Source organism: Bacillus rossius, chromosome 3 (assembly GCF_032445375.1).
Source record: "Bacillus rossius redtenbacheri isolate Brsri chromosome 3, Brsri_v3, whole genome shotgun sequence".
NCBI lineage: Eukaryota > Metazoa > Arthropoda > Insecta > Phasmatodea > Bacillidae > Bacillus > Bacillus rossius.
In genome coordinates, this window is record NC_086332.1 from 74,960,744 (window position 1) to 74,985,315 (window position 24,572).

A 24,572-nucleotide genomic window follows, 5' to 3' on the forward strand; every position below is an offset into this window, starting at 1 on the left:
ACCCTGTCCACACTAGAAATGAGTGCTTCCCTATTTATGTTCGTCTCCACTCTCTCTGTATCTTCTTCCACTCGTGGTCTCTCGTCCCAATGTTTACACTTCTCCCAGCTTTCCACAGCCCCCTTCCCTTCCTTAACACTTTGAATATTCTCCTCGCCAGCCTTTCTACCCGCCTGCTCTTTGTAGTGTTTCTCACCTCAGTTCTTTGATCATCATTGACGGTCTTTCCTTCCCTTCTCCTCCACATAACCATTACCCATCTCACTGCCCTGAGCTGTACCTTCTCCAGCTCTAGTATTTCTATCACTATACACTGGGATCCCAACCAGCCTTCATCGTCATCGTCACAATTATTTTAAAACATGTTAATTGACTTGTGCAGGACTATAAGGCTACCTTCAGTGCTTTTGGTGAAGTGTTGGCTGTCGAACCAATTGTCGAACCACCCGGGGTAGAACTCCGTGACCCATAGCGGCTGGTCGGGTTGCTGCCTCTTCAGTTCCGTCAGCTGGGCAACTGGATTCGTTTCGAAGTTGGCAGTCATCAGCACTGGAACAAGCAACCATGATGGTCACGTGTCTGTATTGGCAGTACGTCTGCATCTGCGACACTCCTCTATTAGATTGTATGGTGTTTTACGAGTAGACAAGTACAGTTAATTTTTACAAAGTATTTTTTGTGTGGCTAATGATTTCGGAAGTTTAGTTTATAAGAAACAATAAGTACTTATTTGAAATAATAAAAAAAAAATCCCTACTTGTCCAATAGCAAAGTTTATATTTTACACATATTAGATAATATGTCCTCAAAAAACTTTTCATACACCAACTCAAGTGCGATAAAATAATACTTCTAACGTATCCTAGATACTTTTTGCTGTTTCCGAATTGTGCGGATGTGTCATTTACCAATGCAGTCTTAACCAAAGGAACCTTTATTTTTAAGACTGCGTTAAATGATAAACTAGCTGTGAAGGGCTATTTGAGTTCTTTTAATGATAACACAACCTGGCGTTTCAACGAATAAGTACTTTTTTGACAGTAATTTGTTTGCGTTCTTCGTTTTGCGTTTGCGTTGTTCGTACTATATATTCAGGTAATTTTTTTCAATGTTTACACCTTCAAGTGAATAATTTGATAGCATAAGATAAGCACAGAAAAGTTTAGACAGTATTTGACTGACTATCGTTACAGACAATGAAGTGCAAAAAAAAACTCATATGCCACAATATTGCATGGGAAGAATTTGAACGACTCATCATTTCACGAAAGGCTGCATCAGCGATTCTGCAGAGATTCTTGAAACGATTTGGGAGTCAGTAGATATAGCTATAATCGTTTAGGTTTTACTTTTCAAGGATCCTTTAAAGGTAGGGGCAGGCATTTTTCGCGAGAAAAAAATCTGAGCTCCTATTAGACTGTAAGTACGCACCATTGTTTTTTTTCCTTGTGATTGGCAGTTGTCTGCGAGATAAGTCGTTGCCTTATTTGACCGAGCCACTCAGGACGCATTTGCTTCTGCACTGAATTGTTGTGATTGGCGTTGTAACAATTGGCATGTTCTTGAAGAAACTCACCCAGTCACGAAACACAAACGATGTTTTAACTTTCAACTGTCTTAAAAATTTTCCGCGAAATACGCATGCTCCTATTTATAGGCTAAAACCCAAATGGATTTTTAAGAAGGTGTTCGAAACATAATTTATGCTTGACGTCCAGTTTAAAACGGCCAGCACTTCGGAATTAGAAGAGCGAGGTTAACGAGAGAGGCACCGTTGCTGTCGCTCGGATGAAAGTCTAAAGCGACCCCCCGGGAGTGGGATATTCCAGTCTGGGCGCGCCCGCTCGTCCTGAAGTCTGCATACTGACAGTTTACACCGCGATCACTGACAGTTAATAACTCATCTCCATTCATAGGGTTCGAGCTAATACGTGAGCCCAGTGAGAGTGCGGTGCGACTTAAATCCGGAAAGGTGAGCACGTTCGACACTCAAAATGTCGATGTGTATATGACAAGGAAGTGAAAGTATAATTAGCAGAGGTCTATAAAACTTATTTGCTAATACGCAACATTATCACCCCAAGTGTAAGTTCAGCTACATGCTGAAGAGAAAAAAATAGGGGACCATTTCGATGTCATCAGGGCACATATCGTAGGATTATTGTAAAAATTGGGTAAGTTACAGAAATATGTACAAGTAGTAACGCTGTCGAAAATGAGACAAAATATTAGCCCACTTGCTGAATTCGTTAATTTCTAACAGAGCTTTAAGAAATATTATGAGCATTTTCTTTCTCCCGAAACATAAATCCTTTTTCTGCCTAGATATAACAAAATACCATGTTTCATGAAACTGTACTTGGCAACATTTTCTAATAATCTCACTATATTTCCGTAGTTTATTTATATTGGTAAGTTTAATATTTTATTTTAACTTAAAAATATAAAATAAAGCAAAATATAAATGATGAAACATTAATTACCTCTCCAACCAATTCTGAAGGGAGAGTCATCTGCCACTAAGTCGGCTTTAGCGACTTAGGAGGAAGCTATGGTGGTGGCTCAAATAAAAAAATGGCGGAGAATTTCCAACGCGACGACTTTTGCACCCGAACTAGTCTAATGAACGGTTTAGTTTCAGCAAAATATGGCCGCCAGCAGTTCTCATATTGTTGTTAGTAGTATATAAATGAAGGTCCGGTGGCTGGTGGCGGTGTGTGATGCCGGGGTCCGCCATCTTGGATTGTGAAATCTTAGATTATTGTCACATCCGCCATTTTGTTTTCCGCCATATTGGATTCTAGAACATTCCACCATTTTGGATTATGATGTGCCCCTTTCTGATATGGCCGCCATCTTGAAAATCCTGGATCTTCGTCTTATATATGCAACTTTCCGGATCGCTATCACGAATGGGCATAAGTTAGCTCTAACATTTATTTTACTCTTGCAAATCTTCGTTCCTGCGAAAGAGCAATACGTTCAGACCCGGATGCCTGTGTGATTTGTACTCTTCTACACATACGATATTTCCTAATTCTTCGTTCCGATCATTGAAACGACAGTAATCCATTTATGTTTACATCTATAGAGTAGTCTTCCGACAATCCGGCATACACCAGTCCGGCATGCCCTATGGACTGGCACTACTGGCACTAGTGAGGAATATACTAAGCGAACTAAGCTAAAATTTATAATTTTTAGCTCAGGTGGAAAACGCTTTTACATTTTATTTACGTTGATAAAAAACACAAAAAATACGATGCATGGAGTACTGCATGATTTGGCCAAACAATACGAATTATTAATCATGATTTATTTATCACTTCACTTTATTGTTTCTGAACAGATAAATGTATAAGGGGAATATTTTGAATAAAAATTATCGATACTGTACAGACTACGTAGACTTGCATTGCAAGCAACTTGCACGACAAAAACCACTGATTTAACTGAACGTCACGTAAAGGTCGATACTGTTGTTATTTATTGAACCAGGCAGTTAGCCTCGCACAGGAGTGTACGAAAAATTAATATTTGTTTGGGGGGAGGGGGGGGAGTGAGAAGGTGGGATAGAATCACTTTGCCTGCTGTTTACTTTCAAATTATTTCCATTTGTTAATGTGAATGATATATTTTTATGCGGAGGGGGGGGGGGGAATTTACCGCGATGGGGGGGAAGAGTCTCAATTTACAACCCTCCCTTCCCTCCTTCCCAAGGTACGTGACTGGCCTCGTGTGCAAGGGCGCACTCACCTCCCGGCACGGAGCCGTTCTTGTAGGAGCGGAGCGGGTTGTCCATCGTGAACTTGAGAGCGGTGAGGTTGTGCTTCACCATCTGCTGGTACAACTGCTCGAGGTAGGCGGTGTCGGGGTTTTTCTGGCCCTTCGCTATCAGCCCGTACTCGTTCTCCACCTGCCGACACGCTTTATACAGTGCGGGCAAAACGTCCCGCGAGCTGAGCTTCACAGTCCGATCGAAACGTGTCACTAGGAACCGAGGACGTAACGGCTAAAAAAAAGGGGAAGGATGAAAGGGGGATTACGTTTCTGCACGGATCGGAACCGGCATAACCAATCGGCGCTCAGGTGCAGAGCTAGCTGGCTGACAACACGTGGCCGCCGCAACGTGAGACGTGCCGCGCGCGCCTGGTAGAATACAAGGATCGTCGCTTTCCCCCCTTCTTCCCTCCGCCCCCCGCGCGGCAACGTTAACACGGCACCTGACAGCTGCGGAGTTACGCGAGCCGCCAACGCGTGTTTCGAGAGAATTCTGCCATCGGGTCGGCGCGGAATGACGTGACTGGCCCCAGCCGCGCTTGTGAATTCTAGAAGTGGCACCTGTGATATATAAGCCAGGACGCCGGCCTCCGAGAGTTAGTGAGTCAGTGAGGAGTGAGGAGTCGGGAGTTTTCCCGCGGCGGAGCGGCGAAGTCCCTGGACGAAGGTTCCAGGGCGGAGAGTTCTGTTCCGGGTGAAAGTGCCGCGGGTGCGGCGAATTTCCGGGGCGAGAGAGTCCCAAGTGAAGTTCCGAGCGAAGCGTCGAGTGGAGCCTCGGCGAAGGGAAATGCGACGGCGGTAGCGGAGTGCGGCGACAGAGTCCCGCGGCGGAGACCCACGAGGGGTGCTGCGGCGAGAGTTGCGCATGAGGTGCGGCCCAGCGAGGCGTGCGGTGTGTAAAACTGAGTGACTGGGGAATGAAAATTTTTAAGTGTAATTGAATATTAGGCATTTTTAGAAGATTATTATTTTGTTAGCGTCGTAAATATTGGCAATAAATAAAACTGTGTAGTAAAATCTTTAATTGGACTATCCTTTACGAACCCGGTAGTTTGTCCAAGACGATTTATTTAATTTTGTTTTAATAAATCGTTACTATATATATATATACACACCGCTTTGTTCATTGCTCATTAATCCCTTCATGGACAACATATTCTGAGAATGTTGACTTGGCAGTTGTTTATTTTATTAAACCTTCCTGCAGTCGTGACTCCACATTAGAGTGAATATCACTTTTTCTTCAGTTTTTCGGGTAACGTGTGAGTTGAGGCCTCGTTTGTGAAAGTGATGGCCAGCCTCGGGGACCAATCACAGCTCGACTGTGAATGGCCTTATACAACATGAGTCTGAATTCGACCGAAAAAATGGGGTGTGGCTGTATCATAGATACGGCCGTGTGTTGTACGTGAATGCGTGTACGTAACGGGTAATATTTTCTATACAAAATATAAAATATGCTATTTTATGTATATTGTAATCATGTTTGAACACTAAGAAGTCCTTCGGGTTTCCATGTTTTGTTTATGATAGCAACTATTTCAGTTCGTCGGGTTCCAAAAAGAAATCAAGTAAACAAATAATTACCTTGTTATAACTTTATTAATTATAGTTCTGTGATACGAAAAGTACGACACAAATGGCATACAGGATACATCGAGATTTCTGGTAAACGTTAAATCAATACATGTATTACCTAATGTTGTTGGAGAAGTTTCGATGTAAGACAAATTTAACTCGCTGAACATGAAGCCAGGTAATAAGCGGTCTTATGGGACATTAACATTAAAGTCTCCGACTATCATAATTGGTGTAGTGAGATAAGGCTCGTAATCGGGTATAATTTTAGTTTTTTAAAATTTATTTTAACACCATATATATTCACTGTAACTATTTCACACTAATTTTTTAGATATGCAATCGGTATATTTTGACGAGAGCTGACGATTGAAACCTAAACGAACGTCATAGCTTCTCCGAGTCAAAAGTTATACTAAATGGAAATCTCGAAACGCAGTAAAATGACCTCAAAATGGCGACGCTTCCCCCTACACCATGCGCGATACGTCACAATCCTCACTTAGCGTAACGAATTCTTTGATCCTTTAGCTATCCAGTGGTGTAATTAAATTTTGGAAAGAGGTGATAGATATGTAGCTGCAACACCAAACTGTATCCCCCGATTTTTTTATCATTCGTTTTTTGATTTGCCTCCCACTATGGAAGCAATTTTAAAGACGTATTCACATCAAAACTTCGACTGCAGGTTTATTGCGACAAAGTTATTTGAAAACCTTCTTTAAGACTAATGGTCTGAAGTATTTCCCAAGTTTAGTATGCGTTTATTAATTTGGGGCTGAAAAACTTCTTTATTGTAAATAATAGAGGAAGTATTTAAAATGGAACAATGAGCGTCTGAATTAAGTTTAACTAAATGAAGTTATACAACCACCGCTAATATATTGGCTGTAGAAAAATTGATTTCATTGAAATAATTGCAAGTAGTAACAAAATGATGTGGAAAATAAAGGTAGTACTCCTATGTATGTCAATGAACTCATTTTGCTACAGCCCCAAAATTCGTTGTTAATGTATAACATCATTCGTTTAAACATAATTCAGGTGTACAACTTTCCATTTTAAATACTTTATCTATTACTTATATTAAAAAGGTTTTCAGTCACAACTTAAAAGAAGTATACCACTCTTGGGAAGCACTTTAGACTATGTCCTCGGCTTCTATGTTGTGGATTGGAATTGAAAGTTAACACAGTATATCATGTGAAACATTGACTCGGCACGCTTTTGCAACCGTTCCTTGCGACAAAGAGTTTCTTACGTTCTTTGAATGGTGCTTGCAACGAGGAAGATTGTTTTAGGATTTTTTTGTACACACGCCATTACTGGTTACACTGCATGCCATAAGAAACCACAAAAACACACAAAGAAAGATGAATATTAAAACACACAGAAAAAAGCCAAAATCAGCTGATGTCAAAGGTTAAAAAAAAACACAGACAGCACAGAAAATTCCGTAAAGTAATTAGTCATAAAATTATTAAAGCTCAGACGAACACAGTGCGTTTACGAATGACAGTTGCTACAAGAACAGTTAATAAAGACAAAAATTATCTTGGTCAACACAGCGATAAACAGACGAACTTAGAGATGATACTAAAAAGTAAATAAAAACACAGATATGCACAGGTAAACCCAGTGATGTGACAGAACATATATTCTGGACACCACAACGACAACACAGACGAGCACAGTAGGTTACCAGAACAAAAAAGTTGTGATGTTTCAGGAACTACGATTACTACTGTAATTTGATACTGTATGTTGACTACTGTAAGTTGACAGATTACAAAAAAAGCTATACGAAAAGGGTTAATTATCTGCTTCCAAATGTGCTTCCTTTTTGTTGATTGTGCTTCCGATTGTGCGTCCTTTTTGTTGATTGTGCTTCCGATTGTGCGTCCTTTTCTATGATTGTGCTTCCAAACGTGCTTCCTTTTGTTGATTGTGCTTCTAAATGTGCTTCCTTTTTGATGATTGTGCTTCCGATTGTGCGTCCTTTTCTATGAATGTGCTTCCTTTTCGTTGAATGTGCGTCCTATTGTGCTTCCGTTTTGTTGAATGTACTCCCTCTATGTCGAATGTGCTTCCGAGAGTGCTTCCTTTTTGTTGATTGTGCGTAGTAAAATCTGTAGTGACTGAATTTTACTAGTTCAAAACCTCTTGGTCTAGCTAAAATATTTTTCAAGGTCTCTTGGTCATTTAGTATGTATAAAAAATTTCACGATTGTCTAATTGGATGGTGTTATGCAAAAATGAGTTAACCAACAAAAGGAAAAAAAGTTATTGAAATAATTGTGTAGGTAAAATTACACTTTTAATGGAGCTAAATTTGTTTAACCGACATTCCTTGCTACTTTGCCATCATGCGACCAAACATTCAACGCACTGCCACAATACCGGTTATTGTGTGTTCAACTTTGAGCTCAATTTATTGGGTTGAAAATGTTTGTGGGTTGAACCATTTTTACATAACACCGTCCAATTGACTGTAATTAGCTAACGACGAAGAAGTTCATGAGGTCCGGAAATGACTAGCCTATATGTCTGATATTGTTTATGACTCGGTCTCGTGGTCCGAAGACGATTGGCCTGTATGTATGGCTTTGTACATGAACGATTTATAGGTTATTCAGATTATTGAAAAACCATACTTTCATGTTGGGCTTATCGGAAACGTATTTAATTCGTCGAGCATTGTCATATATTGTCTTGAGTTTTATTTTTGAAGAGAGAATGATTAATAAACTCCGCGAAAGGTAATGTAAACCAAAATATAAAAATTTATTTAATATTTAGTTACACTTGTCACTGTTCAAGTATGGGACCAAGGACAGAAACTGATGGAATCAATTTGTAAATTTATTATAAATTTTTTAGTGAGGTTTGGAATTTTCCCCGAATTTCTAGCTAAATAATTACACGATTCCAAGATGGCGCCAAAATTTCAAGATGGCGGGCACCTCAGTAATAATAAATTATAACTGCACTCTAGTGGGTTAGAATAAAACTAGCATGATGTTAATGCATTCTATAAGACGAGTACACAAACAAGATGGTGTCCACCAGCAGACGAAAACAAAATGGTGGCAATGTCCTCTAGCAGGTGGTAGCTACTGGTAGCATGTACTGAACACAAAATGTCGGATCCATGAAGTCGTCAAGGCCAAAGTCAAATTTCAAGGTCAATGTCAAATTTCAAAGGTCAAGGTCAAAGAAAAGTTCCAAGGTCAAAGTACAAAGGCTAAGGTCAAAGTTCAAGGTCAAGATCAAAGTTCAAGGTTAAGGTCAAAGTTCAAGGTCAAGGTCAAGGTCAAAGTTATATGCCAACAGTCGAGGTCAATTGTATGGTGAACAGAAAAATCATACATGGTATCAGCACACTCTAGCAGATGAAAACAAGACGGTGGCCTCCAGCAGACGAAGGAAAGATGTCGGACATGGCATTATACCAGCTAACGATATATACCGTGTTATTGGTGGTGGTAGGTCAGTCTGTACGTTGCTTCCGTGGAGGAAGGATCTATCATTTTTTTATTTTTTTGCTCTTACTGGTTTCGAACCAAGGACGGGAATCGATATAATTAATCAGTATTCTAATAAGTTAATTTTGTTGATGAATTTTGAACTTTTTTCATTAAAATCGGATAATAAATTAAGATTTTCAAGATGGTGTCCATAACGATAATGATACAGTGGTGACATAATTCAAAATGACGTGTGTGCCGTAATATGTTTTTATTACTTTTTATTAAGATTTTTTAAATACATTAATAAATTACTGGTTTACTCTCGCTGGGAATCGAACCAAGGACCGAAATCGTTTAAATAACTAAACATTTGAAGTAGACCATTTTTAAAATGATTTTTGGAATTTTTTCGGAATTTATAGCACTGCAATTACGGATTTTCAAGATGGCGGTCGTAACGAAACATGCAACGGTTTTAATAAGAATTTTTATTAAAAAAATATTTATTTATTTTATAAATTTTAATCTTTTTTCATTAATATCGGATAATAAAAAGAGATTTCCAAGATGGCGGACATGACATCATACTCGCTGACAATATATATACCTTGACATAAGTGGTGGGAGGTCAGTCTGCCAGCAGCTTCCGTGGAGAAAGGATCGGTCATCATTTTTTTATTTTTGACCTCACCGGGTTTGAAACAAGGACTCCGAGCTCCATGGGGTAAGTGTACATTTAATTTTTTAATAGTATTTTATTAAATGTTTATTATTTGATTCGATTATTTAATTTTTTTTATAAATTTTAAAAATTTTCCTGATTTTCTAACATAAAAATTACGGATTTTCAAGATGGCGGCCGTAACGGAAATTGCAATGGTGACGTCATAATTCAAAATGGAAATCATGGTATCCTAATTCCTAGAAATGGCTTATTGGAGGCTTTAGACATGGATGCTTAAGCCGTTTTTAGAAATTTGGGTTCTTTCTAAGGCAACATTTTTTTTTGAGGTTTTTGAAATCCTTTTTTTTTTAAATTGTGGAATTTTTTGAGAATTTTGGGGGAGAGTTTTTTCAAAAAAAATTTAAATTTTGGATAATTTTGGCGATTTTTGTCTCAATTTTGGCTAATTTTGAAGGTCAAGGTCAAAGTTCAAGGTCAAGGTAATCCAAGATGGCCGCCGCGACGTCAGAATCTAAGATGGCGGTTGGAACCACGGCAAAACACCCAGAACCCAGTCCCCGGAGCCCCCAAAACGTACTTCTACTGTTCGAGTCTAGGTGGACAGAAAATAACCAACAGGTAAAGGATTGACCCACAACAAGTTAAATAAACACATTTAAGAATACTCAATCATTAATTACGCAGAACGCAAATCAAGCATTCCTCCACTTTCAATTACTTGAGTTTCGTTATTCGTTTCCACCCTTCAAAAAAATTCGAAGTGAAGTGTTCCAAAAATATAGACGGCATGTGTATAGAAGGCCAAGATGTACTTCTTAATAAATATATCGCATTTTTAATTATAACTTTTACACAGGGAAAACAATAATTAATGTTTAATAAAATTCCTTATTATTCACATGATTCGTTATAATCTGACGTCGCCCCAAGTACTCCTCCCAGTCGCTTAGACAGTTGTTGCACATTGCAACCTCTTTGCCCCGATGGCACCAGCAGTGTGCGTGTGGGAGTGAGGGGAGTGTGGGCAGTGATAAAATTGCGAGCCGGATTATCTATCGTGTAGCGCCCTACAACGTTCGCATCATCATGGCTACCAAAAAGGATGGAACTCTGAGGTTCTGTGTTAATTTCAAGCCCATAAACCGTCTCACCATTCCGGCACCACCACTTCTTATTAGTATAACTAATGCCCTAGCTGGGCTTCGAGACGCCTCCATTTTCACTACTCTAGATCTAAAGTCGGGGTACTGGCAGGTGCCAGTACACCCCTCTGACCGCCCCAAGTGGCTGCAAGGCCGTAACTTAGCACTGCCAGGCGAATTGGGTGCCATCGGGACCGAGTACCTGGCCCCAACAGACCCAGCTAGCCGAGGCCCAGCAGCTACAAGCCCATTTTCAAGCTCGTCACACCCCTCAATCCACTACTCAACCCATCCAACTTGCCCCTGGGCAGATGGTCCACGTCAAGCTTCATCATCTATCAGCTGGCGGGCGAAAATTCTGTGCAGGCCTAGCACCCAAGTGGTCTGAACCTCGGAGAGTAATGGCTTGATTGGGTGCGACTACTTACCTGGTCAGGACAGCCAATAGCAGGACAGCCAAGGTCCATCGCGATGCTATGCGGCTAGTCGACGACTCGACAACACCTGAGCTACCCCTAGAAGCACCAAGGGGAGATCGCCCCAAGCTAGACCGAAATCAGCCGATCCCACCAGAACCCAGGCAAACTAGAACTTTACCAAGGTACAATGACATGGGTATCAACTCTGAAACCCGTGTTTAAGCCACTTTTTGCGCAGCTGTCTGTCAGACAATGCTTCAAGTAGTTTGTTCGTGATAGCTGCAATGCTCTATACTTTGTGTTACTGTACCTAATAACCATTTAAAGATAATACTTTTTCTACCTTAAGGCGTCACCTGGCCGAGTGCACGAGCTCTAGAAGCGCGGTAGCGCTAAGGGCGACACTGGATGGCGCATCACGCACTTCACAACCTCTACGAGCCAGTCACAGAACTGGTGGGCAGTCTTAGCGACGGCATCGCGCCTCTATGAGACTTGTAGCTCCGACCCTGTCATTTTAAGATATAATATTAAAGATAAAGGCTCCCTGCGCGTCCCTATAACATTTACAATACTGTTTGTGGAATTTGTTTACAATGACTACCTAAAAATGTTCTTGGAACACCCATTTTATCTTTTTTTTTTCACTGTGCAAAAAATACACACCATAGAGGAATAAATCGAACGAAACTTGTATAGAAACATGCAATTCTTCTTAAATGCTATTCGTAATCAGATACTTTAAATAAATACCGAGCGGTTTGTAAATGGCGGTTAACACCTGGAGCTCTCTGCATGACTTTTGGCGACCTAACCAGGCGCCATATTAAATATATTTAACAAAGGAAACCTAGAAAGTATACATATGAGCCAGAATGCGACCGACAAACTTCAGCTGCAGGTTCATTACGAAAAAAATAACATAATCTATTATCAAAAATGTTTTTAAAGGCTGGTGCTCACCTTTGAAATTAGAGGCGAATGGTAAATATTTTTATGTCAAATAACAAAAAATAAGTATTTCAAATGAAACACTAAGTGTATGGAATATGTTTTATTGAACAACGTTGTACAACTACCGCAATACTGGTCGCTATCCTGAAATATTTCATTTTCCATACATATTTCTGACGCGTTGTTACCTCCAATTATTTCAAAGAAATTATTTTACTGCAGCGATTCGTTTCGCTGGGGTTTATAGAAATTTGCTTAATCAACCATTATCTAGACGCTTAGTGCTCCAGCTGCAATATATATAAATTTTTGTTATTTGAAATAAACTATTCGCCCCAATTTAAAAGCCTTAGATATAATTTTTAGACAATAATTTATATAAAATCTTTGTGTGTAACATCTGAGCCCTCGGTATACGGCATTTTGTAAGAGTAATTTCGTGAGTGTAACGTAAGTCGCATGGAATGAAAATGTGTAACCACGATGCTGCCATCTGTAGCGCATGGCGCGAACCAAAGTTCACAAAGTCAAGGGGAAACTTTATAGTATTAACAGTTTAGTGGATTTTAACAAGTTGAACAGTATTATAATAAAACTATTTGTCGAAAATCAGTTCCAAAGCCGGGGTTTAGAGTTGTTTCAAGTTTCATTTTCTCTTTTATCGGAACAGTTTCATTATATTGCTTAAAATTTCTCTTTGCAAATCGAATGATTAAATAGTCGAAGTAGATGCTGCGGCAGCGAATTATAGCGGCTGGTGCCGAAAATACGTGTGATTTGCGTTCAGAAATGTAGTTGAAAACACAAACCCTGTATATTTATCAAGGTCGGAATTTTTTTCAAAGAATTCCACGTTAAATTTCATGCCGGAGCTTCGTATTATAAACGTACTTGCAACACGAGAGCACGTTGATTCGATCGTTGCCGAGGTCAGATGTCACACGTCACTGGCGAGAACTGGAAGACTCGAAGTTGGTCGGTGGAATGCTGACTCGTACCTTTGAATATATATACTGTATAGAAGTCGCGAGTGGATAGGATTTTCTCTAAGTTTTTCAGAAGCGTATGATGAGCAGCTTGGGAACTTCACCGCTGCAGTGCGCTGCCGTAACTCCCTGTATCGTCTTAGTTGTTATTTACACGTTAGAGCGCAGCACTGTCGCCCGCTGTCATTCCCCGCACCCACCACCTATCATTCACTGCAGCTCAAGGTCGTTCAACAGGAGGGGGAAGGGGTGTTTGAAGAGTTCGACACTTGTCCGCTAGGGACCACCACAAGTCGATGCCCTAGAGATGGTGGCGATTGCGGCGGTGAATTAACCAACTACCTCAAAACCGTATTAGAAATTTTAACCTGGGCTGGCGACTTCTATACAGTATATATATTCAAAGCTCGTACCGCGTGTGCGAGAGGAGCTTACTTGGAGCGCGATGACGGGTCCTCCCTCGGTGAACTGCAGCCGACGCAGTCGGGGCAGCGCCTGGTCGTAGTACCTGGTCACGTACTCCATGAAGATGGAGTTGGAGCTGCGGAGCCTCACGCGCCGGTCGCGCAGCACCCAGCTGCGCACGAGGGCAGGCACGGCGTCAGAGCGATCACAGCCCTTCCCGCTGCCGGGAGTCCACACTCACTGTCACACGTGCGTGTGTTGTAGTACCGCATCCACCTAACACGCGGCGTTTAACATCTCGGCTCTCGGTGTACGACGTTTGCTGTATAACGTAGGAGTAGATTCGTGAACATAACGTAAGTCGCATGGAACGGAAGTGTGCAATCACATCTGTGGCGTAGGTATGGCTGAGCCAAAGTTCACAAAGCCAAAGGAAAAATTTGTAGTATTAACTGTTTAATGAGTTTTTAACGAGATTCTTTGTCGAAAATCATGTCCTAAGCCGGGGCTTAGTATTTTCTTTAAATACTTTTTCTATTTTATCGGCAGCGTTTCATTATATTGATTAAAATTTCGCTTTGCAAATCGAATAATTCAATAGTCGTCGTAGCTGCTCTGGCAGCGAATTCTAGTGGCGGGTGCGGAAAATATACGTGTGATTCGCGTCTACAAATGTATTTGAAAATCGCAACTTACGTAGATTCATAAAGCTCGGCATTATTTTTCACAGAATCCTACGTTAAATTTCGTGTCCGAGGCCCGAGTTTCGTGATAAAATTGTATTTGCAGCTCTGAAACACATGGATTTGACCCAGGGCCGGCGCGTCCATATAGGCGAACTAGGCAACCGCCTAGGGCGCCAAGTAGCTGGGGGCGGCGCAGCACGACACATAACAGCTGATATACCTAATATGTTTAACGATTATTGAAACTAGATGAAAATGGATTTTTGTAACAGTTTGGAATGCTTATATTGATATAAGTAATTATTTAAATACCACGGTGACCTGTTTATGATTTGTAATAAGTAAAAAAGTAAAAAAAAAAAAAAACACAAGCCTGCTTACATTTGATTGTTGACAAAATATTAGGCTTGCGTGATGTATTTTGAGGCAAGGAAAATTTTTTTTGGGGTGACCGGCCGGGGGGGCATTAGGGTTTTTCGCCTAGGGCGCCAATTTACCTTGCACCGGCCCTGATTTGACCGTTGCTGAGGTTGGATGTTACAGATCTGTGACGGCAACGGGCTCGCGGGAAGCACGGGGCGTGGCTCGCTCACCTCGGCACGCCGCCAGTGTCCCACTCGGCCTCGATCCACGGGCTGGGCCGCACGATGGCCAGCAGGTCCTCCTCCTGGGCGATCCGCAGGTACCGCTCCATGTCCAGGAACATGGACATGTCGTGGTCGCCGTCGCCGAAGTCAAACTCCCCCGGCCGAGGCTCGTGGAGGTTCCACGGCAAGTACCTGGGATATTACAGCACGTGTAGCTTAGGGGAAAACAAGGGAAAACAAGATATTGTCAAGGAATATTCAATATCTGAAATTTAAAAAAAAGAAATTACCAGGTAAATAAATGTTAGGTCATGGAATTAAAATTAAAGTGTTGAAAATATTTATCCTGACTCGCTAACCATTTGAGGGGACAAAGTCAAAGGAATGAAAGTGAATAAAAGATAGTTTTGGAAAAGAAACAAGTCATAAGAATCTCCAAAGGGACTAACATTTTGCTACGTAGTTTACGAAACCTTGCTGCATGGTAGCACAAATCTTAAGACTAAACACGGATTTCTTTGGGATCAAACATTTTAACCTTGCCTACAAAAATGATCAAATAACATTACACTAAAGAAGACATCTTTATTCCGTCACTTACACCCCTTTTCTTCTAACCGCCAAAATTAATGTGTCATGCATATTGTGCTTCGGTTTAGTCTTTGTTGCAATGCTGGTGTTCCAAGTATTTTCGAGTACATAGATTAATTTATATTTGGAACGTGAGGCCGAATATCAAATGTGTTGGTACCTCTGAGTGTACTCGCTACTCGAGCATGACGTTTCTACCATAGAGGGCAGAGCATCTCAAGGCACAAAATCAAAATCACCCGCCATGACCGGATATCGCAATTCAACCCGTGATTATTAATCTAGGGCGATCGCTCTGAATGATCCCATTCATAAACTTAGCATTTTGTGTTTTGTGGTAATATTTTAGCCAAATGTTGTCTGGTATTTCTAAAAAGCCAGAAAAAATATTCATAGATAGGACATCATTATTCGCGAATTCATTTTCTGGTTTTTCACAGCTTGGTAACGCATCAAAATAACTCCTTTAGTATAATTTTTGAAAAAAAAAAATTATTTTTAAAAAAATATAAAACTAGCAAAAATATTAAAGTTGAAGTTTTAAAGTATGAAGTTGAAACTTAGTGAAAAAATGGTGATATAGACATGTACAGCAACATAACTGCAAGGGGGTAGGGTGGTAGTACCCCCTTTCTGAGAATTAAAAAGTCCATCCCTCTCGAGGCAATCTGATAGTGAGACGGGAATGATAAACGTGACTAATGAGGCCAAATTTAATTTTTAAACAAAACTTTTTGAACACTATCAAGCTTCCCACTTATTTCATGCATACAGGCCTAGACCATACAGAGGGGTGACTTGGGTCGGCTACCAACACGCGCAAAACCAGATTCGGGCCCGAGGCCAGTGTAGCCAGACGCCTCAGTGGACAGACAAGTCAGTCTCCCTCACGTTTCCACGGCGACGAAGCCAGCAGCCCGCAGCTTCCTCAGCCGGTCGCGCCACAGCTCCGGGTGGACCCTGAAGTAGTGGATGGCGCCGCTGATCACTGTGATGTTCCTCCCGTTGAGCAGGAAGCCCTCGGGGTAGGTGGTCAGACCGGACGATATCCCTCCCTGCGTGTAGTGCTGGTACAGGGTGGGCACGTCAGCTGCAAGACAGCGAGCAGTGTTGCCAAGCGCGGTGTTTCAAACACGCGATAATACAGGAAACTACTGGGCGTGTTCGCAATCCGTTTTATCCTTCGCAGACGTTTCGGAGATTGGTAAACTCTTGTTCGGAGCTCTTCAACGTATCCTAATGTTCATTTTTCTCTTGGCTGTCTCAAAATTTTCCAACATAACATCTAGTAATTCACATATGACACATGCATTGAATGTTGTATAAACTCCCCAACGATAATTTAGTAGGGGTATCTTTAAAATCTCATAGAATGACACAGCACGACTATAATAATACACGCATTCTTGCTGTTTTACCCGTAAATGCAACTAGATAGTTTATGCGAGTGCCATTGTCGCCCTTAGTGGTTCGTTTATAAATAATAATAACTCCTTAAGAGGTAGTTAAAAGAATTGAAATTTATATTTACTGATTTTTAAAGGGTGCTTTGAAAAAGCAATAAAATTTTAGTGAAAAATCCTAATACAAGGTATACGTGTTAGGTAAAAGGCAAAGGCAGTATACTTCTTAAGACACACTATCTCAAGACGATGTGATCGCTTTAAGAATCGGTTGAATACGTTTTTGGTGCTCTCAGCCACCAACCCCTCACGCATTCCCAGTCATCAAAGTCATCAAGGGCTTCAGTTTCCTCATTGCTAAGTTTCCTTTTTCAATCCCTGGTGGCAATAAGGCTAGAACATTCGCTATGAGAAATTTCTCACAGGGGTGATACGGCCATCAATTAGGAATTGTCAGGAGAAGGCAAGCTTTGAGGTAGTTGAGTCATTTTTTTAACTCGCCATCACCATATTTTTACGCTCGAAACATTGCAGAAATGATGCTTTACCAGGTCTGATGATGGTTATTTAGCATGAAAAAGAATCTCCGGCGTTAAAAACATTCACTTCCAAAAAATAATGACGTTTAAAACTGTTTCCACAATGTAAATAAGTAGTACAATGCTTTGGGCGTCTAGTCAACATAGCCCACACCATGTGCTGAAGGAAAAAAAAAACAGTTTCTACTGATGTTACTATCTCGCGTTCCTATTTTCTCTCCGGTGCTGATTGCACCGTTTGCGCACATAAGTCATCATGGTGATTGTAAACATGACTCTCTCACAGTTCTCGCAGTCAACTACGTGGGATTCCAACTACGAAGCAATTCTCTCCAGTGCTTTTGAACCAAGTACAGCGGACACGTGCTGACTGGCAGAAGCGCGGAACTGCCGACAGAGGAACAGAGAGACGCATCACTCACCTAGGCCGACGGCCAGCAGGCTCAGGAAGAATGCTGTCCGTGACATGTTGAAGCGATGAAGAGCTCGCGAGGACCGAGTCTTTATAGCGCCACGAGGCAGGGCACTCTAGCGGTCGAAGGTGTAAGTGCGCGCTCTTCAGTCGAGTGGCCGGATACTTTATCGCAAACTACTGATTTACTTTTCTTTATGGAGACATGTTAGAACGATAAAAATTATTTTGCGCAGTTAAGATAATTTAGAATGATAGATATGAATTATCAAATAGTGGTCATTTTTTTTAAAATATAAACCTATGTGTATTTCATCGAAATGCTCACTCGCGCTCTAAGATTTCGCTACTATTGCCAACAATTTTAATAATGTTTTCGGATAGATGTATGTTACAATATGTGTTGACTGCTCAAAATCGACTGTTTTTGTGTACCTAGGTAGTTTGAAATATAACGTTTATACGTGTATGAAGGATGAGTCCAATTTCGACCGAGGTACACCAGCTGCAGGTTCATTACACAAAATGAGTTGAAAACATCTTTACGAGTTATGGTATAAAGTTCTTCCCAAGGCGGTTACACATCTTTGAAGATGGAGCTGGACAACATTTGTAACGGTAATAATGCGAAAGTATTTCAAATGGAACACTAAGTGTCTGGGTAATGTTTAATAGAACAAAGTACTACAACCAGCGCAAAACGTGTAGCTATCGTAAAATGATTCCTTTTAAATAGTTAGGAGTAACACCTTTTTTTACAACAAATTTTTGTGTTGTGTTACCAACCCCAATTATTTCAATGAAATCATTTTATGACAGAGAAAAAAATTGCGTTTTTCTAGGACTTAGTTCAATTAATCAAAATTCAAACTGTCAGTTTATCACAAAATACCTTCGCTAATATTTAATACATCAATGTTTGTTTGTTCGTAATATATGCAACGCCAAACCCTTCATCCGATCTCGACTTTGAAACACGAGGAAGGTCATTTACAGCCGAATTTAATTACTATTGATATTTTGCCTTTCATTGTTAACAATTATTTCATTCTATCTCTATGCAATTTTGCACACTTAGACTTTGAAACACGAGGACGATGAGATAACATACAATAGGTGACGCCCGAGTCGCATCAGATAATTACCAATAAGTATAGTTTCTGACGTAGTTCCATCAACATAAAATAGGTGGTGCAAGTCGTATCGAATATTTACCAGTAATAATTTTATGACAGTTCCTTTTTCCAATGGTCCGAATCACTACATAGTATAAAACAAAGTCGCTTCCCTCTGTCTGTCCGTCTGTGCCTATGTATGCTTAGATCTTTAAAACTACGTAACGGATTTTGATGGGTTTTTTAATAGATAGATGTATAATACATGCATAATATAGTAGAAAAACACTGATAATTTTAGAGGTTTCTAATGTGATGTAAATAAACACATTTTTTTGCGCTTGCATTACAAACGCTGGCTGAACCCTACGAGATAGATCAAAATAATGTACTACAGTATTGCTTCTTAATTCTTTGAACCCGTCTGGACTCCCTCCTCATAAAATGGTGTTGAAAGTAGGTTGTCCTGTTATTTTATTAAGAAACCTGAATCCACCTAAACTTTGAAATGCCACGTGTTTGCTGGTAAAATCACTAAAAACTTTCATAATAGAGTGCACAATACTCACCGGATGTGGTACCGGAGAAGATGTATTGATTACCCAAATTCCTCTGATACCATCGGATTTACCGTTCCAATTTAAACGCCTACAATTTCCGGTAAAGATATATTTTGCAATGATAATTAATAAATCGCAGAATCAAACCTTCTACGTTGCAGGCTTAGATTTGAGCGTTGAGTGTTTTTCACATGGCCAATTATATATGTCGCTCTTTCAAGAGTAACCTCTAAAGAAAACATGTTTGTATTGTATAATGGCAAAAAAGCTGTGAACGTTATATATAAAGTCATTCTATAGTATATTTAGTATCAGCATTGCACCCGTGCGAAGCCGGGGCGAGTCGCTAGTATTAATTAAAAACAATCTGGATACGTAAAAATAATTCATATTTACCAATAAGTATTTTATGATGGTTCCTCTTTTCTATGATCCAAATAACAATTGAAAACAATTATTCCGATCTCAATGAAATTGGTGAAAGTTCAATAATTATCAGTAAGTATTTTATGACAGCTCCTCTTTTCTAAAGTCAGAATAATAATGGTGGTGCGTGAGTCGAGAGAGAGATCTAGAGAGGTAGAGAGAGGTACACAAGAGATATATTGATGTGTAGATATATACAGAGATAGAAAGACATATCGAAATAAAGAGTGATAAAGCGAGATAAAGATATAGAGATATAAAGGAATGCAGAGGTAGAGTGGGATATAGAGATAAGGAGGTATAGAGATAGAGATATAGAGAAGGATATAGATATATGGCGGGATATAGGATAAGTTATGAACAGATTTAGAGAAAGATATAGTGCGATATATACCTACATATAAAGAGATATATAGAGATACAGTGATAGATAAATATACGATAGTTATAGAAATATTGAGATTAAGAGATGTGGAGATATATAGATAATTAGTGATAGAGATATTGAAATGAGGTATAGATGATTATGTAACTAGAGAGTTATCGAGAGAGATAAAGTGATAGAGAGGTGGAGAGATAGAAATAGATAAAGCTATATACATAGGTATATAGTTACACAGTGAAAGAGAGATATGTATACATATAGGAAGAGTTATAGAGATATATTGAGGGATAAGGAGACAGATGGGAGATAGAGAGGCTTCGTATTTGTATAACTACTTAAACAAATTATAAAAAAAAATTGAAATGGGCATTGCAACGCATGCCGGGCATTAGCTAGTTAAATGTTTTTCATATCCATATGCTAAAGTGTACACCAGCCTTAAAAGTACTTAAGACCATTGGCATATATGTTATCAACTTAGTTTATCGTAATGAACATGCAGACTGAGTTTTCGGCCACATCCTATTGGCGCTACTCACTCGCAATTACTGTAAGTTATGGATCCTTTATGATCGTGATCTTTGATGCGTCCTGCCACGTGGCGAGGATCGCGGGTTTAACTCAGCCTTCTGCATCCGGCATTGGAGTTCACTGTTCAGTAAGTGGATTGTCTGCAAGAAGTGTTATCATTTGATTGAATGTGGCCACTTATATTTAATCTTTCTTTATCTTTTTTATGTTGTCTGTGAGTAGAAAATAGGCTCGGAGAGAATGGCTGTGAACATCCCACCTCCTATCAGAGCCAAGACATTGGAGGAACCAGAATAGAAAAGTTTCGCATGTGCGTTTTTAAGACCACCGACGCCGAGTCCCGAATCAGATCTCAACGTCTCGTTTAAGTAGGAGTCATCAGAGACGTCAGCCTGAGAAAAACCCTTACAGACTTACGGCAACGTTCGCCACGTTTACCATTAGCGAGAAATACCGGGAATTGATTCCGGATTGCCTTGGTGTGTGTACGTATTATGCAGAGTGTATGTATCTGTATATGTGTGTATGTAGTCTGTATACTTGTGTATATATAGGTGTTTGTATGTGTGTGTATGAATGTATGTGTATATATAGGTGTTTTTATGTTTGTATGAATGTATGTGTGTATGTATATATACATGTATATGTATGTGTTTTGTTAATTATCGAAAAACTGGTAGGGTTGAGGATTGAAATTCTTCTGTCCAAACAAAGCGCCAGGGGGAGAAGTGTCCAAGAAAATAAATTTTTCTAAAAAGTTTAACCTTAGTAATTTTATTCAATATGTTCACTCAAACGCTTTAAAAAAAATTCAGCTGCTGAATGAAACGAAAACGAACGACAGAAAAAACATTGTGAAATGTGTTTTTTTTTTCTGAACTGATTCAGCCACCGACTCAAAACTTTTGTCTTCTGGAGGGTTTCTCTCGTGGACGCAAACGATCTCACTTGCGTTGACTTGCGACACCTAATATTAGTTCGGCGTGCCACAACACAACCTGAGCCTCCTGCAGAACAGTCCACAACCTGCCACGCGTTACGTCACACTGGGATGGAGTGAAGGGAGTAGTCTTGCAGTCTCACTCCTCTTCACGATGCTTGAGGCGTCACGCAAGGTCACACAAGGTCACACGAAGACTCTACTCTGTTCTGTGGGGAAACGTTAACCACATTGTGCACGCTGAGAATACAACGAACATCCAGTTGCTGCAATTGCAACTGTAACTGTGGACACGATTCAGAAGACGTGGCAGAAGATTGAATATCATCTAGACATCACAAAAGCTAGTAATGGCGCTCATATCGATGTGAACTAAGCACAATCTTAAACTTTGATCATTTTGAAACATTTAATATGACACGTGTAAATATTCATTAAATACTTATTTTACAATATGTTTAGAATTTGTGCAATCATTCTGATGATGTTGTATAGGCCTATTAAATAATTGGGTGCCACCTCCTTGGCATTTGTTTTATTAAAGGAAAAAGTGAATTACCTATTAATATATTAAGTACTGGGTGGAAGGCTCCAAGACAACTAAAATTAGTGCCAAGCAAGCGTGATATTTGCAATCAAATTTAAAATCCAAACGATGCTAATTAGCTTTAATGAATGCTATCTTTAAAGCACGTCTCAATATTATCTTATACAAGCTAAGAAACAAAAATGTAGAAATCAATGATTTCATATTGGTTTTAAAATTATAACCAGTTACTTACCACACATATGTTAAAAAAATTTTGAAGTAAACTTTTTTGGGCGGGATGTCAGTGAAATTTCAAGGCCGAATTTCAATGCCACTTTTTTGTGAAACATTGTTGTGAAACTTTTCTTTTTTTATAAATCCTAACCTAACTAAAACTAACTTAGCCATGCAGGGAAGGGTCGCATGCATCGTGTGCTTTGTACGAGGATTGGCCAGCCATGGCAGCGATTGATGCCATGACTAACGCCCCTCACTTTTAATTCTAGGCTAAATTACTAGATAAGTTGAGCCCAGGTAAAACCTGCATAGACACAGGTAAAACCCTGGGCAATGTCATACTGGGTGCAATTTTGCATGCATTAAGTGTAGGAAAATACAGGAGACAGAGAATGGTCTGGATGAAGAGTTGGACAGAATATAAATCTACCATGCAGGGGGTTGGGCACTTGGACCCGTGGTCCGCTTTGTATTTTATCCAGGACTGGATATTGTAACCATGGGCGCGAGTGCCCCTGGTGGGGAGTGGATACACAATTCATTGACTCTGGCTCCAGGTAGTACTAAATACTTACAAAATTACGATTTATACGAGGCATGGGATTGCAGTGCTTAAGGTAAGGCTTAATGAAATAATACAGTAACTAATACTATTATATTTATGTTTTGTTAAGTTTTGTTCTACCTATTCCAATATGCCACACAGTTCTGTACTGCAGGCCGACTCCCTAAAGCCGGAGTATGAACTACTTGGCATCTAGACTAAGAGAAAGTGTTTATTCTAATATGCCAAACAGTGCTTCCCTATAGTCCACCCCCCTTGAGTTGGAGTCTGATCCGCCTGTTGTTATAGGGAGCACTCACGACCCTAGTTTTAATGGTACGTGATACTTAAATATATTGAAAGAACTGTCAGCATATTAAGTTACAGCGAATGGAGAGGAGCATTCATATTTGCATTTGTTCAGAGAGGTAATATAGTTCGTTATCTCTCTCCACAGCACAGCCATGCCCGACTGCAGTCAATATGCCACCCCAATTAGCCGGCATATAAATTGTACTGACTGCAAGGGCAGACCCGCCATCTAACGAGGATCTTCGTCACTATATAATAGTGGCTTTATTAGTTAATTAATATTTATGAATATTGTCATTTTCAACATTCTTATTTAAAATGTATAAACAGTTCATTTTTATCTTGAATTTTGAAAAAAAACATTAGTTATTAAATTCAAAGACAATTACTAATTCTTTATAGATATTGCTGACTACATAATATTTTATGATAATTATGGGTATTAATTTTATTCATTTGTTAACAGTCATTAGCTGCTGGCGATTGCCGTTCTGTTGAAGAATTATTTTAGTTATAAATTTGAATAAGAAAACTGTGGAATGCTCTCGTAATTTTAGTGTATCGGTTATGTTTGTCTTTATCGAGAATAAAATTGCTTGCTTCGTTGAATCTTGTTCTCAGTTGTAAACTACATTACTGTTTTTCCCCCAGAGTGGGCAACAAAAATTTGAATAACTTCTCAAATTAAATTTAAACATCATTATAATTTTTTGGTTAACCTCAAACAATGACTTTTAGACTTAGTAATACTCAGAGACAATAAAATATGAAGAGCATCCCCAACCTTTATCCTAACCATTATGACGCGAGACTTAGAATTGCCTTAAACCGTATTTATGATGATTACTCTTTAGACGCGACTGTTCAGTGCTCACGATTTTGCTGCAGATAGAGAATTGGCCCCTTGCCAAGACTTGAACACTGTAACTCGGGCCTCTCCTGCCATGCATACATGCATGCTCAAGTCAGAAGGAGCTCTGCAACTTGCCACGTCGACCCCAGCCAACCTAGAGTTAGCGCCGCTCAACCACTCGGGCCAACCCCGCCCCACCCAGGTGTCGTGGCCAGGGTTCGGCGAGCTGGGTGGGTAGCCCGCGCTACTCACGCCTCAGCGCTACCCGCGGGGATGTCACCCGCGCAACTCCGCGCCTCCGTCACAACAGTCACAACCAAGGAACACCAACACTGCACTGGACAATTATGAAATGTTTATTTATAAAAATTCTGTTACCAAGCGATTGTTTTCAGCTGTAACTTTTTCCGCCTTACGCCTTACCTTAGACGGGAAACCACCCGCAACTCTCCAAACAAGCATAGCCTGCCTTGTGCTTGTGTCGCCTGTCTCCTTCTGCCCGC

At 40.0% G+C, this 24,572-nt stretch overlaps 1 protein-coding gene across 1 annotated transcript in view; it reads right to left on the reverse strand.

Annotated features, from left to right (window-relative positions):
• The window catches only part of LOC134530909 (beta-galactosidase-1-like protein 2), a 32,669-nt gene extending 14,920 nt beyond the window's left edge, over positions 1 to 17,749 (reverse strand). Inside the window, exons 1-6 of the mRNA XM_063366211.1 lie at positions 17,648 to 17,749; positions 16,175 to 16,373; positions 14,699 to 14,884; positions 13,450 to 13,591; positions 3,757 to 3,916; positions 397 to 549 (exon numbers count right to left, since the gene is read on the reverse strand). Of these exons, the coding sequence (XP_063222281.1) occupies positions 397 to 549; positions 3,757 to 3,916; positions 13,450 to 13,591; positions 14,699 to 14,884; positions 16,175 to 16,373; positions 17,648 to 17,693 (886 nt within the window). The 5' untranslated portion in view covers positions 17,694 to 17,749. The remainder of the gene's footprint in view (positions 1 to 396; positions 550 to 3,756; positions 3,917 to 13,449; positions 13,592 to 14,698; positions 14,885 to 16,174; positions 16,374 to 17,647) is intronic.
• Positions 17,750 to 24,572: the final 6,823 nt, after the last annotated feature.